The sequence below is a fragment of the Lynx canadensis genome, chromosome C2, assembly GCF_007474595.2.
Source record: "Lynx canadensis isolate LIC74 chromosome C2, mLynCan4.pri.v2, whole genome shotgun sequence".
Classification (NCBI taxonomy): domain Eukaryota; kingdom Metazoa; phylum Chordata; class Mammalia; order Carnivora; family Felidae; genus Lynx; species Lynx canadensis.
Genome location: NC_044311.2, coordinates 116,533,375 through 116,548,696, shown reverse-complemented (window position 1 = coordinate 116,548,696; position 15,322 = coordinate 116,533,375). Strand labels below are relative to the sequence as shown.

Sequence of the window (15,322 nt, the reverse complement as noted above, 5' to 3'; positions counted from 1 at the left end):
TGCTTTTCTCCCCTCTCTGACATCCTCTCCCCTTCTGTATCCCTGGTTGCCTCCTACTGCTATCCCCCTACTGCCACCCCTGTAAATTTCTGCTCACTTCTTACGCAAAACCATTGATCACTCTTTTCTGCTATCTCCTTATAGACCAAACATGATTCAAATTTTAAACGTGCATAGGAGTCACCTGGAATCTTCTTAAAATGCATATTCTGAATTGGTAGGTCTGGGGTGGGGCCAGAGAGGCTTCATTTCTAATAAGCTCACAGGTAATGCTCCCACTACTGGTTCATGAACTATTCTAGAACAGCAAAGCTATAGATCATGTGTTCAGGACTTCACTTTCTAAACCTAAAGCCACTTTTCAATCTAAAATAGTAACAGTTCTCACAAGAGAAATAATTTCAGTATCACCTATTACCCTATTTTTTTTCACCTTGCTACATTAACCGCCAACTCACTGTCATCAGAATATGTCCCCAGCTTAGGTCTATTGGGCACAGTTAATTATGCCCTCCCTATTTAACAAGTAGTTATTACAACCTCACACTTTGTAAGTATATTACCAAAGGTAAAATAAGCAGTAAGTATTTGTGTTTCTCTTAGAGGAAGAAATAGTAATCTTAAGCTTAGAGGAAAGATATTTGTAACAGAAACAATGCTGACCAAATATTCCATGTGCTTCCTTGGGTTGGAACTAACAGAACTATAAGCAGAAGTGAGTTTTGTCACTTCCGCGCACAAGTCCACCTCCTCCACTGGTCTCCCTTCTCCTTCCTCTCATTGGAGAGATCAGTGCACTTGGAAGAGGACGCTTCAAATGAGATCGCAGTCCTGGTGGACCCCTTGATTTTAGCTTTATGAGACCCTGAGCAGGTCCCTGGACTTGAGCCTGGACTACAAGATAATAAATTGTGCTGTTTCAAGATGCCAAGTTTGCGGTAATTTGTTATACAACAATAGAAAACCAATAGAAAAGGCATGTGTAATTTTCCATCAGGCTGAATGTATTAATATTGCCGATTCCATCCCATGTGCTAGCTAGGGCCACCAGTTTCAGTTCTTTTTTTTTTTTTTTTTTTTTTTAATTTTTTTTTTCAACATTTATTTATTTTTGGGACAGAGAGAGACAGAGCATGAACGGGGGAGGGGCAGAGAGAGAGGGAGACACAGAATCGGAAACAGGCTCCAGGCTCCGAGCCATCAGCCCAGAGCCCGACGCGGGGCTCGAACCCACGGACCGTGAGATCGTGACCTGGCTGAAGTCGGACACTTAACCGACTGCGCCACCCAGGCGCCCCCAGTTTCAGTTCTAATAGTGGCTTGGTTGGCTAATGCCATCCTAGACAAAACCTCGGCACACCCTAAAATGACTCAAAATCCAGACATTCCTTGGCATAGTATTAAAGCAAGAATTCACAAAGACTAGGAGACAGACATTCTGGCTTGAATCTGTCACATTGTTCCTACCTATTCACTTCCTCACTTACCCATCCCACCTCCCAGTATGAAATAAAAGAAGGCATTTTCAAGATTATCACAGAAATAATTATTAAGGAAACCACTGGGCCTTCTAAAAGGGATTTTACTGGCTGTTCTCCCTGGATCAGAAATGCTGGTGGGAGAGGTTGCAATAGAAATGGGCTCCCAGATCTCAGGTGGAATGGGAAGAACCTGGGGGGTGGGTGGCTGAGCTTAGGTGGCAGCCCATATTCACATGAATCAAAGTCAAGGTGTTGTAGTGATTGAATGTTGGAGAAAGAATTAACAGGTGAAGATCCTCCTCGAATGAGATGGGAAGACAACCCACAAAGTTCTTCACTGGGTTTTTTTTATCCAAAAACTAGGTGGGTTAGCAAACAGAGGCTGTACTTCAGTCACAATACAAAGAAATTGCCACGTCTCCTGAATCACCAATCTTGAGTCAGTTGATGGATCCAGAACCTCTCGAATGGAGGAGAGGAGAGATGCCCTTGAAGAAGCCTCCTGTATACTGTGAACTTTTCTCCTTGTTCTCTCCAAAGCAAGTTAACTGCATTGGGCAACTGCACTAAGAGAAAAGATCCCAAAAACCTTTAGTGATTATTAGATATTGGCCTTTGGGGAAGCAAAGCATCTAAAATCTAAGGTTTCTCATTAGAACTGAAGCTTATGGGGGTCAGTTGATTATGGGAATTGTGTCCTAAAACTACCTAACTATAGGTCCAATAAAACTCAAACTCCAAACTGATCCATTCCCCTGAGAGCACTGAACTATTTTCAGCAACAGTTTGGTCATGCTAGAATATTACTGCCCAAGTGAGAGACAACCTTTTATAAACCTAGGTGTCCAACACTAAGGTGGAAGAATACATATTTGTGGACCTCTCATTTTTGAGGCATATTCCATTTTTAGGTGTTCTATTCTGATCTATTTACCCTATGAATCCAAAAGGTGCCAGATGTAGATGGGAACCAGAATAAGAAAACGCTCTCTACCTATTTCAAAGTTCAATTCAAGCAGTCTGTCAGTCAGACTAGCCAGTGACCCATCAGATCCAATTGTGTCAAATTGTCCATAGGATGGCAGGGTACTTTGGTCCTATACCGGGTACCATAGCAAGTCCCAAAAGAAGAATTTCCGTAGAGGTCCTTCCGATTAGGGAGCAAGTCACATTTCTTTCTGCAAGTAACTAGTCTACCCTTGACAAACTGTTCCTGGCATCCTTTTGGACCTCAGTGAAATCTGCAAATCTGACCACAGGATACCTGGTGACCATGTGATTTAAATAGCTCATCGTGAACTAGCTGCTACCTTTTCTGTCTAGCCAGAAATTTAGTTACGACGGCAGTTCAATTGTGACATGTTCAAATGGTATGAACAAGATGGAACTAAAGGCAAAACTATGTGGCCTGAGCAGGTTGCTCACTTTTCTAACTTGAAGAAGTCCTCCTGTAAGCTCCCTTTACAGCCTTAGGAGGGAAAGCCCATGACCAACCTACTGAAGATGCAAATCAACCTACAGAAGATGAAATCTCTAGTTTACAGATACTTCTTTGTAATGTACCAATATGAGCAAGAGGTAGATCTGCTATGAAGATACAGCTTACAATGAACAAATAAACAAACTACAGCCTTCCTGCGGCTGAAATAGAATCCTGAGGAGAAATAGAATTTTTGGAGAAACAAAAACCTCACAATGGGCAGACATATAAGCAGTATTTCTCATTGTCCACTTTGCTTGGAATGAGATCAGGATCTATTCTGCTTCCTGAATGGTTGTAAATGGTCTGCTTAGTTGTTCAGAGACCTAAAAAGAGCTAGATATCAGGTCTAGAGACAAGGAAGTTTGGAAAGAATTGCCCAGAGCTGAGAATATTTCTTTTCCAGTTGAATACTCACAACATAGCACCACACCAGAGAAGTTCTTAATAAGAGGGGATAGAATGATCCACTTAAGGATTGTCAGTTGTGTTCCTTTCCAAGGCAATCTAGTACAAGGGTCACAAACTCAGAAATCTACAAGTTTCAGGTAGATACCATAAATAAGAGAAGAGAATTTAATGAGAGATGACAGGAAATGCTTAGAATTGTGGTTAACTAGATAGAGTATATTCTATCTTAAGAAGGCAGCTTTGAATGTGTGTCCAGTACGGCCAGATCTTCCTTTATTTGCTTTCCTTTTTTTTCTTTTTAATTTTTTTTAATGTCTATTTTTGACAGAGAAAGACAGAGCACAAGCAGGGGAGGGGCAAAGAAAGAGGGAGACACAGAATCTGAAGCAGGCTCCAGACCCTGAGCTGTCAGCACAGAGCGGGATGTGGGGCTTGAACCCATGAACCACAGTATCATGCCCTGAGCCACCCAGGTGGCTGCTCCCCCTTTAGTTGCTTTTCAAGAGAAGTCATAACACAAACTTTTTAGATGAAATTTCCTGATCTTTAAAATGCCACGAAGGCCAAACATACAAGTCCGTGGGTACCTTTGGTGCTAAGGCTATCTCGGGTTATCACTTGTTGTGTCACTGGGTCTACTGTTGTTCGATACACATACCAGGTGGCAAGGATGGACACTACGTATTGACTCAACTATACAGATTTTTCCTCCCTCAGATCTACTAGGCTCTTACTACTAAAAGACACCACATTTGCTGGCAAAATTACCATTCCTTCTGCTGTTAGAGATTAGACGCATTGCAAAATCCAATCAGATATCTGGTGAATGGTTGATTAATTAGGGCTCTTTTATCATGCAGGAGCAGCACACTGTTCCCAGACACAGAGATATTTATTCTGTATTTAGATTTAGTTTTTCTATCGGTATCACTATTGTTAGGCTTACTTAATGCTTTATGCTAACCACACAACTTTACCTCTAACTAAAGAATTAACTCCACGGTTAAGGAAATACGTCAATAGGATGTTGATTATGGTGTTCATGGGTCCTACTGTGTACCCTAATACCTGAAAGGAGCTAGCCTTATAGCATGATGGACTGACCAATTATTGAAGGTTCTGTTACTGCCTTTTCAGACACAACACTGTCTTCCAAAATGTGGTTAAAAAGTGTGGTATGTTTTGGGGGCCCCTCGCTGGCTCAGTCGGTAGAGTCAGCGACTCTTGATCTTGGGGTTGTGAGTTTGAGACCCGCATTGGGCATAGAGCTTACTTAAAAAAATGTGGTACATGTTTTGTGCTAGACATCATAAAATTTAGTGCTTTTTCCCCCTAAAGCTAAAATACACAGGTCAGGAATAAAGGTAGAAAGGGAAGAAGTAGTTGTCATGATATGATGCTTACTGACTGTCATGGATTGAAAGGTGCCCCCTATAAAGATGGTAATGACCTAATCCCCCAATACTTACAAATATGACCTTATTTGGAAAAAGCAGTTTTGCAGATGATCAAGTTAAGACAAGGTCATAAGAGTCAGCTCTAATCCAATATGATTGATGTCTTTATCAAAAGGGGGAATTTGCAATGGAACCACTCGTGCAGAGGAAAAATGATGTGAAGACATAGGGAAAATGCCATAGATAAACCAAGAGATGTCTGAGGCTACCAGAAGCTAGGAGAGAGGCATGAAACAGATTCTCCCTCACAGCTCCCAGAAGGAATCAATCCTGCTGACACCTTAATCTCAGACCTCTAGTTTCCAGAACTGTGAGACAATAAATTCTGTTGTTTAAGCCACCCAGTTTGTGGTACTTTGTTACAGCAGCCTAAGAAATTAATTCAATGACCCATTCCCAGTGTTTTTGCTTTCTTCCCTTGTTCATCTCAAAATTGGTAAACCAAGAAGAAATGCATTCACCATGGGACTTAATATATTTCCACTGAATTAGAAGCTGAGACTGTTATGTAGCCATTTCAAGTTCCTTATTCCTGTTGAAAAAAAAAAAAATTAAGAAGATTGTGCTGGTATGACAATAATCAAGGCAAAAGAGTGATGTTGCCACATATAAATCAAGGCTAGAAGGAGTGCTGCTCCCTCAAGATGACTATTACGCACAATAGAAATTGTCAAAGAGATGGATACAACCGACCACAGCTAGAACAAGGCTCAGATTCTTCCTGAATAAGGGTGTGGTTCATCTCAGAGAGCAGACAAAAAAATCAAACATAAGGGAACTACCTGAAAGCAAGAGACAAGTCGAGTTGGGTAGTGAAGGAGGAGGTCGTAAATACCAGGTCCAGCTCAAAAGAAAGAAAGACAGTTCACCCTAAAGTCAGTACTTGTATTCCCTCGCTGTCTTTTGATTATTATTGTTATATTATTATTGTTTTTGTTATTATTATTATAGTATTGGTACACTACAATGTATCATTTTATCCATAAGGCATAGCACATTGCCATGAGAGGAGGCAGGCACATCACTCAATGATCCCCTAAACTAGGAAATGGTAGCCTTGAGCCTTCCTCTTTGGATGTGGTGACTGGAATCTTCTAAGAAGCCGGTCCTTTCTGCTGTACCTTAGTTATTTGCATTATATGACAAATATCTGCATTATACTTGGAATATTTCCAAATGGCGTTTATGGAAAGGGCATACGTGAATGTTGTACAACCAATTAGAATGTGTAGACTTCTCTTGTTTCTGCTTCCTTTGCAGGACACATCCCTTCGCTGGAGCTGTCGGGGCACTTCACCTGATTCTAGTGACCTGTCAGTCACAGGACTCTCCAAAACGATCAAGCTCTCTCTCCTAGGAATTTTGATCATGAGCGGGGACACCCAGGACTAGAAGGCAGTTAGAACCCAGTCATCTGATGGCAGCTCCTAACAGTGAGTGCATGAGTTCCCACTGTATAGATCACAGAAATGCCCAAGTTCCTGGCTTCGGTAGGTCGAGTTATTCACCATGACATTCAGTAGTCTTCTAATAAATTCACTCAGCTTGCTCTTCCTTCCTTTCTTTCTTCCTTTCTTTCTCTTTCTTTCATTCCTTTTTTGTTCTTTCATTCTTTCTCTTTCATTTTCTTTCTTTCTTTCTTTCTTTCTTTCTTTCTTTCTTTCTTTCTGCATTAGTTAGCAAGAGTTCATTACTGTTGCTTGTACCTAAAGAATATGGATATCTGTGTTATCAAGCTTCTCATTTTTTTCTCATAATATGTCGAAAAGTTATTTATTTATTTATTTAAAAAAATTTTTTTTAATGTTTATTTATTTTTGAGACAGAGAGAGACAGAGCATGAACGGGGGAGGGGCAGAGAGAGAGGGAGACACAGAATCGGAAGCAGGCTCCAGGCTCTGAGCCATCAGCCCAGAGCCCGACGTGGGGCTCGAACTCACGGACCGCGAGATCGTGACCTGAGCTGAAGTCGGACGCTTAACCGACTGAGCCACCCAGGCGCCCCTATATGTCGAAAATTTAAATATAGATCATTTAGGTGTGAAGAGGATATTGAATGTGGTGGACAGAAAAGGTCTATTATGAAGCAGTACTTATGTAACCTAGCATAGAATTGATGATAAGAGAATGTGGCAAAGGGTATTGTGGTTGTTGTAGCAGAAATTGTCTCTAACTCATCCCAACCTTAAAAAAGTTTCTCCACCAGTGCAACATTTTGAACTCTGAAATAAAGGGAATATAAGAGAATACAGGTAAACAGTGAATGGAATAGTTAGGGAGAGAAGAGAGTGAAAAGGAGAAGAAAAATATGAGTCAGTAATGTTAAGAGTACACTCACTATATCCACCTACAAGAGGAACTCTGGATAGGGCCAAACTAGTCAGAGAAGATCTCTTTTCTCCTATTTCTCTTCACCACAATTCTTAGTGGCAAATGATGAAATATGTAGACAGTATATATTTTAAATCTGTCTCTCCTTTTCTGTCTCTCTTTCTCATATTTATTCTAAATATAAGATATATTAAAAATCTTTTGTATATACAAATGTCTGCAAATTCAGTTAATATCTCTGACCAATTCTTGTTAAAAGGAAGATGTTGAACTGGACAATTTCTAACAACTGTCAAAACTAAAACCGTGATTTGTAAACCTTTTTCTTGAAATAGCAACTATATCTCTATGGACTAACCAATGAATTATAAATCAAATATTTAGAGTTCTAATTCTATCTCAAATTTAAAATCTTAGGGAGTAAAAACATTCCAGCTGTATCTTGGTTTCCTCATCAGTTAACCAGAGATGATTTTTAATCCAATGAAACTACTCATATTTATTAAAAATAAAGGCAATATAGGGCCAACTATTCTTTATGTGATGTATTCGTACAATTAATTTCTCTATTCTATCAGGGTTTGTATATAACAAGTGCATCTCTTCATATGTATGGTTTGATTACCTGTGTGTAATACATACAGACATTCACATCATTTTTAACTCTGTCTAGATTCAATGAAAATGTAACAATCTCTACAGAAAGAAAGGGTTTGTGATGACAAGGAGTGAATGTTGGAAGATAGTTTTGCCTCTTTCTGGTTACCAGGCAAATATTTGATTGTTCTAATGAACCATATAAATCATAAATTCATACATGTGGTCTACATATAGGCTTAATGACAGTGGTTTGAATAGAAATGCTGCTATTGTAGCTCTTTAATATAAAATCAACAGATGATATTTTAACCTGCAAACTAGAATTTTAAAATACCTCATTCATCCGGATCAGTAACTGATATAACTAGTGGAATGTTAGTAAATTCCTGCTGAATTCTCCTAAAATTACCACCTTTGAAAAGTTTCCACAGGAGCTTCTTGAAGCAGCCTAAAAGTTTTTGCAATTCAAAGTTTATCTCTCCCATGCCATTTCCTGAGAATAAAATGTAGCACAAGTAAGCATTTTTAATCAGGGAGCATGCTTAAACTTTAGAAAACAAATTAACAGGCAATCAAAATGTACTAAATGCCTCAATATTCCTTATACACTTTACAGAGAAAACTCAATATCCTGCCTTGAATCCACCCGTGGAAACATAAAGAACTGGAAATACAAAAATAAAGCACAAAGAATTCATGCCATGACCTCAGATCAGTGACAGTGTCAAAAATAGTACAAAATGATCCGAGAAACACAACATTTAACAGTCCTTTTGATTTCAAGGTTAGAAAATGACATCTGCCTACTGCCATGCAAACCAGCAGTGATCCTAAAACAATTGTTTTGTCAATGTTGAGATAAGCAAACCAAGCTCAAAGTCCAGAAATTGCAAAAGGGAGGTAAATTGCAACAAGGGGTGCTGCCTGGGGACAGCCACTTGTACAACGGGTATAAAATATAGTAGGTTGCCCTTTCCCCCCTATTGTTATACTGGAAGGTGCTCATCCCTGTCTTCTGACTGGGAACTTCAGCTGTTGAGGGCCAGTGGGTAGGTGTTGTAATTCCTTCACCGATATTTAGTGTCACCCGGGTTCTTGAATCTGTCCTGTAGGCAGCGCTTGACTCCCAGAGCAGGGCAATATCGCCCCTGCCCCACCATTACACTGCCCGCTAGATCCCGGGCTGCCTCCATCAGCCCGGAGATTGTCGGGACTTACTGGAAACTTTCTAGCAGGCTGCAGCCCCAGACGAGAAAATCCTATCGACAGGGCTCCCGGTTCAGAGGGCGCTGCTGGGGAGAGAAGACAGGACGCTATTGCTTACTCACAGTTTGCCTCGGAGACGGGGAGCACTAGCACGAGGCACGCCAGCAGCGCCCCACAGCGCCCACCCAGGACCCTCATCGCGGAGCGGGCGGAGGCGCGGGCGGGGACCCGGACCGTGGCGCGGCGCGGCGGGGACCTGCGAGCCGGGGCGCCGCTCTCCGAGGACTGCGGCGCGGCGGCGCCTGCGAGCGAGCGCTCCGGTGGAACAGCGGGAGCCGGGGGCGGGGGCCCGCCCGCTCCCAGCCCCCAGCCCGAGAGGGGAAGTGATAACGAGGACTTTTCCAGGAAGCTTTTCGACGCTGGGGGGCAGGGCTCCGGGAGAGTGTTGGAGGCCTAGTAAACACGGTGGAGACACCTTCCTCGCCCGCTCCCGAGCTCCTGCGTTTCGTTCCCAGTCTCCGCAATGTGAACTTGCCCGAGAAGGGAATTTAAACGCAGTGGAAACCTCTAGCGAGCTAGGGTGAGAGGCTCAGGGGCCGGGGAACATTGAGGACTCAGAGGACAGGGTATCCGAGCTAAGATGGAAAAATCATGCCTAGACACTCTGATGTTGGGGATGAAGACATTCGTCAAGCCTACAAGCGAGTAACTCCAGGAAGGCGACAGAGAAGAGAGAGAATGGAAACAAATGGGATAGTTTTGATCATCTACATTTTTATTTTGTTTTTGCATTTATGGTGTAAAAAAAAAAAAAAAAAACTATAGCAAAATATGTTTTGAGAAGGAAATGAGAAATATATCAATTCCATCACCTTCAGACAGCTCCTTTTGTTTTTTTTTGCAATATAACCCCAACTTTTTGTGCTTAGACATACACATTTGAAATGTTATGTAATGTTTAAGGGGGCATCTGGAGCTAAAACGCCTGATTCAAATCTCGATACTTCTATCACTAGTTCTGTAACTTAAAGCAAATTGCTTAACCTCTATAAGCCCCACTTGTATCATCTGTAAAAGGGGATAATAATGGGTTTTCATAATGTTAATGTAAGGATATTTTAAAGTGTATTTATTTATTTACTTTGAGAGAGAGAGAGGGAGCGCAAGCGCCAAGAGTGGCCGAGGAGAGAGGGAGAGAGGGAGAATCCCAAGTAGGCTCCTCACCACCAGCGCTGAGCCCCACGCCCCATCCTGGGTTCCCCACTCCTGGGCTCCAACCCACCCTGAAATCAAGATTTGGACCCTCAAGCAACTCAGCCAACCAGGCACCCCTGAAATCACTATCATGAGATACTGTACTCCCATATTCATTACAGCATTTCTCAGAATAGCCAGGATTTGGAAACCACAACCTAAGTTTAATCAATGGATGAATGGATAAAGAAAACATATGATATAGAGATAGAGATAGATAGATAATAGATATCTCACATTTATACATGGCTTTTGGGAAATTATGCTAAGTGAAATAAGCCAGACAGAGAAAGACAACTACTGTACTGAATCACTTATATGTAGAATCTTTAAAAAAAAAAATTAAAAAAGAGAAAATTCATAGAAATAAAGGAGCTGAGGAGTAAGGAAACGGAGGAACACTGATAAAGGGTATATAAACTTTCAGTTTTAAGATGAATATGTTCTGAGAATTCAATGTGCAACATGGTGACTATAGTTAATTATACTATATTATATACTGAAATTTGCTATGAGAGTAGTTCTTAAATGTGTTCTCAAAAAAAAAAAAGGTTAACAATGTAAGGTGATGGATGTGTTAACTGTAGGAATCATTTTACCATGTATACATATATTAAATCATCGTATTATACACTTCAAATATGTTACAATTTTGTCAATTATCCCTCAATAAAGCTGGAAAAAGAAATCAAGTAACATTTAGGCTGCTAAATAATCTCTGGGAGAAGAAATAAGAGTCTTAGTTAGAATCATGACAGCAAGATGGTTTTCATTATTAAGAATACACTAGAGTACCCAAGGATGAAATAGTCATGAAAATACAGTGGCTTAAGGTAAGTGATTAAGTGTTTACTTCTTGCTTATGGAAAGTTCACTGCAGGACTTTCTAGACAGACATCTTCCATGTGTTGGCTCAGCATTCCACGCTGTTTGGGTTTCATAATACTTCAAAGTTAACAACATAGTCTTCCACAATTACCATTTCGCTCACATTTCACTGGACAAAGCAAGTTGCATGACTTCTAAAGGGTAGGAATAACTATCGTATATGCTTGTAAAAGGAAAAGGAAAAGAAAACTGGAAATAGTATGCAGTGCGTATGTCTACTAAACCACTTACGGTATTGAAAAATGAGTACTCAATTTAGTTGACTAACTGACCATCTTTATGTGACACCAGAAATATTTGGTAATGTATCATTCTCAGGGAAGACAAGAAGTAGAGCTGAGGTTGAGTATATTTGGGGGGGGAGGGGAAGAGTGTTGAGTACAGTTCCAGAAATGCTGAAGAAACACCTGCATGGTAAGTCCCTTCAGGTACAGAAGTAAGTAATTGGATTCTTCAAGAGAACATGTTTTTCTTTATTTTTTATTTGTTTACTGAGAGAGAGAAGGAGAGAGAGAGAGAGAGAGAGAGAGAGAGAGAGAGAAGGAACAGGGGAGGGGCAGAGAGAGAGAATCCCAAGCAGGCTTCTCACTGTCAGCATAGAGCCGGATGTGGGGCTAGATCTCAGGAACCGTGAGATCATGACCTAAGCTGAGATCAAGAGTTGGACACTTAACCGACTAAGCTATCCAGGCACCCTTAAGAGAACATGTTTTTGAAAAGGAAAGTAGAAGGGAACGCCTGGGTGGCTCAGTTGGTTGAGCGTCAGACTTCGGCTCAGGTCATGATCTCACAGTCAGTGAGTTCAAGTCCTGCATCAGGCTCTGTGCTGACAGCTCAGAGCCTGGAGCCTGCTTCAGATTCTGTGTCTCCCTGTCTCTGCTCCTCCCCCACTCACTCTCTGTCTCTCTCTGTCTCTCAAAGATAAATAAATGTTAAAAAATTAAAAAAGGAAAAAAGGAAAGTAGAAGGATAAGGTCAGATCCTGGAGAATACATATTGGAAGCTGAAGGAAGAGTGACCAGTGAGATCAGAAGAGAACCAGAATAGTATGTAATTGTGAAAAGCCAAAGGAGGAAAGAGTTTTAAAAGAGTTAACTGTATTAAATGTATTAAGTAATAAAAAAGAAAATGAGAACTGACTTGGTAATTAGGAAGATAGAGGTTACATTTAAAAATGTGTTTTGCATAGTTTGATGAAGCAGAAGCCCAATCACAGTACATTGATAAAAAGAGGGAACAGAAAAAAAAAATAGTGCTTTAGGCTTTTAGTGGTAAACTACCAGTTTAAAAAGTTAGGCTGTGAAAGTAGAGTCATCAGAAGAGAACTAACCTGGCTCATAGCTAAGGGGAAATTGTGGATCTTTCCTGCCCTGCCTTCTTACCCCTTCTCCACCTGGAAATTATAGCCAAAGGTCTAGGAAAATAAAATGGGGAGGGATGTATTTCACATGTTGGATCAAGAATAAATCATCAGGGGCACCTGGGTGGCTCAGTTGGTTAAGCGTTGGACTTTGGCTCAGGTCATGATCTCACAGCTCGTGAGTTTGAGCCCCATGTCAGGCTCTGTGCTGACAGCTCAGAGCCTGGAGCCTGCTTTGGATTCTGTCTCCCCCACCCCTGCCCCTCCCTCACTCATGCTCTGTCTCTCACTGTGTTTCAAAAGTAATAAACGAAATGTTAAAAAAATAAATAATCAAAGGAACAGGATTTCAGAGAAGTTGAGAAGTGATGTTTGTCAAAGTTGCAGGAAAGTGGTTAACCTTGGACAAGATAAGGTAGATACCTTCAGATATTAGAAAATGAGAAGAAACAGATAACAGTGAGAAAAGAAAATTCATGAAAGTATAATCTAACTTTCCCATTAGCACTGTAGAATAGAAGTATTATTGTTTCTGGATAGGACAGTCCAGGCAGAGGAAGCATCTGGCATGAAGGGCAGGTTCACTTAGGAAAACCAGTAGAGGTCATGTAGCCTGCAGTGACTGGAAACAAAACTGAAGTTATCAAGTTAGGACAATAAAAATACTAAACAAGGCCCTACCAATTTGGAGAAAGAGGTGGGAGGTCATGTGCCATAAATGTTTATTAGGCAAGCAACACCAACTTCAAAATCTGCTGTTATTTGTTAGAAACTGCACTTAAGCTTTATTTCTCTCATTTCATCATCTTAGCATCCCCACAGTGTAGGTATTTTCATTGACATTTGGCAGATGGGGTGCTTGGGTTCAGAGATAGCAAGCTGTAAGAGATGTATATGAGTTTGAATTAGGGTTACATGAATGAGTGAAGAACAGAGAACAATTTTAAAGCTAAATCTATTGTAGTCCCAAACCGTTATTTTTCCCCTGGATATGCTGGACATTACAGGGCCCTCTCTCCTCTTACCAAGATTTGAAAAAAATTATTTAAGTAGAAACGGAATAGACACACAGGTTCCTACAGACCATGCATGCATTTTTTTCCCTACAGGAATGTACTTGTCATTTCTTTTTCAATTTTTTAAACGTTTATTTATTTTTGAGACAGAGAGAGACAGAGCATGAACGGGGGAGGGTCAGAGAGAGAGGGAGACACAGAATCTGAAACAGGCTCCAGGCTCTGAGCTGTCAGCACAGAGCCCGACAGGGGGCTCGGACTCACGATCCGCGAGATCGTGACATGAGCCGAAGTTGGACGCTTAACCGACTGAGCCACCCAGGCGCCCCTTGTCATTTCTTTTTCAAAAAAGTATGAAAACAAATGCAGACATTACATATCTTTGTAAATAAAATAAGACATAGTACAAAAACAGCATATCATCATCTCCATCGTGCAGAAACCAAAGAGCTAGCAACCGAATACTTTCTAAAAATCCTAGGAAGTATATTGAAATGTTAATATTGGTTATCTTTGGGTGGTGAATGTGAAATCTTGTTTTCTGATCTTATGTTTTTTTCAGTGTTTTTCACATTTCCTACAATGAACATACTATTTCTTTTGAAATCATAACCCCCCACAATATCATTTTACATTTTCTGTAACAAACAGCAATAAACATTATAGAGATTAAAACGTCACTGTCATCTGAATTATTGGATAGTTAGCAAATGAGTTTTCCCCTCGTCCTTAACTTATAATAACTGTCGCAGGGCATTGTTTCTGCAGTTGTGCAGTCAGTCTACCGGAGTCCCAAAGGATCCCAGTCCTGCTTGACAAAACAAAACAAAACAAAACACGCACAAGACCTAAGTAAGCTCTCTGGATCTCAGTTGGGGTTAGAGACACACGAGGAACAACACCCTCGGCTGGCAACACATTTTGTGTGGGTATACAGAGAGGACTTGCCCAAGATCTGTCGGGGATTTTTCAACTCATCTGTGGACGCTCCGGTTGCCTAGTTACGAGCGCCACCTCCCCGCCCCCCGCCGTCCCGGGGGAAGGGGAGCCCGACCCTTCAGCCACTCAGCGGCCCGCACCACGGGCCGACGAATGCTGATTGGAGGAGCAAAAGGCGGTGCTTGGGGAGGGCCTTCCGCGCCTGGGAGAAACGTCAGCGCGTCGACGCGGGGTTTTCACTGGCGGGGCTCCGCTAACACTACTCGGGTCTGGGTGTCTGCGCCTTTGGCCGAGCTGTGCCTGGGCGAGGAGGCCGTTGTTCGCTCGCCGGCCGGCGCGGTTACCGGGACTTGGCGCTGGGACTGACCACCTCGACCCCACTCCAGACTTCTCCGCCTCCGAGGTGCCTCGGAACGGCTGCGGCCGCCGGGACTCGGCCCGGGGCAACTAGGGGCCCTTCCTCGCTCGGGGCTCGGATGGGAGGCGTTGGGAGGAGCGGCCTGGGATGTTCAGTCTGATGGCCAATTGCTGCAGCTGGTTCAAGCGGTGGCGGGAGCCCGTCAGGTAAGCTGCACCCGGCTGGCCGGTGCCGTCCTAGGGGATTTGGACAGTTGCCCCCTGAGGGCCCTGTTGGGGCGCCACCTTTCCTCCGGGAAGAGTCGCTTCCAGGCCGCGGGGGATGGTTTTGCTCCCAGTTTGAATCGTCTCCGAGGGAGAGAGCAGGAGGTAGCTTTTTTGCCTAGTTACATTTCAGATTTCTCAGAATGCGTACTCTTATTATTTAAACGGGTTCGAATTTCTTAAGAAGTTGTGTCTTTTGCGTATGGAGTTGGAAACTACCCGTTGTGTGTTTTTCCTGACTTTTGTAATGGGATTTTTTTTTTTTTTCAAACAGAGAA

General features: G+C 42.0%; 2 protein-coding genes across 4 annotated transcripts in view; one reads left to right on the top strand and one right to left on the bottom strand.

Moving 5' to 3' along the window:
• Positions 1 to 9,184, bottom strand: part of PROS1 (protein S) — a 70,702-nt gene extending 61,518 nt beyond the window's left edge. Inside the window, exon 1 of the mRNA XM_030329759.1 lies at positions 9,089 to 9,184. Within this exon, the coding sequence (XP_030185619.1) occupies positions 9,089 to 9,164 (76 nt within the window). The 5' untranslated portion in view covers positions 9,165 to 9,184. The remainder of the gene's footprint in view (positions 1 to 9,088) is intronic.
• Positions 9,185 to 14,661: 5,477 nt separating this feature from the next.
• The window catches only part of ARL13B (ADP ribosylation factor like GTPase 13B), a 68,903-nt gene continuing 68,242 nt past the window's right edge, over positions 14,662 to 15,322 (top strand). For all 3 annotated transcript variants that reach the window (XM_030329780.2, XM_030329778.2, XM_030329779.2), the window contains exon 1: positions 14,662 to 14,987. In XM_030329780.2, coding sequence (XP_030185640.1) covers positions 14,929 to 14,987 — 59 coding nt within the window. In that variant the 5' untranslated portion in view covers positions 14,662 to 14,928. The remainder of the gene's footprint in view (positions 14,988 to 15,322) is intronic.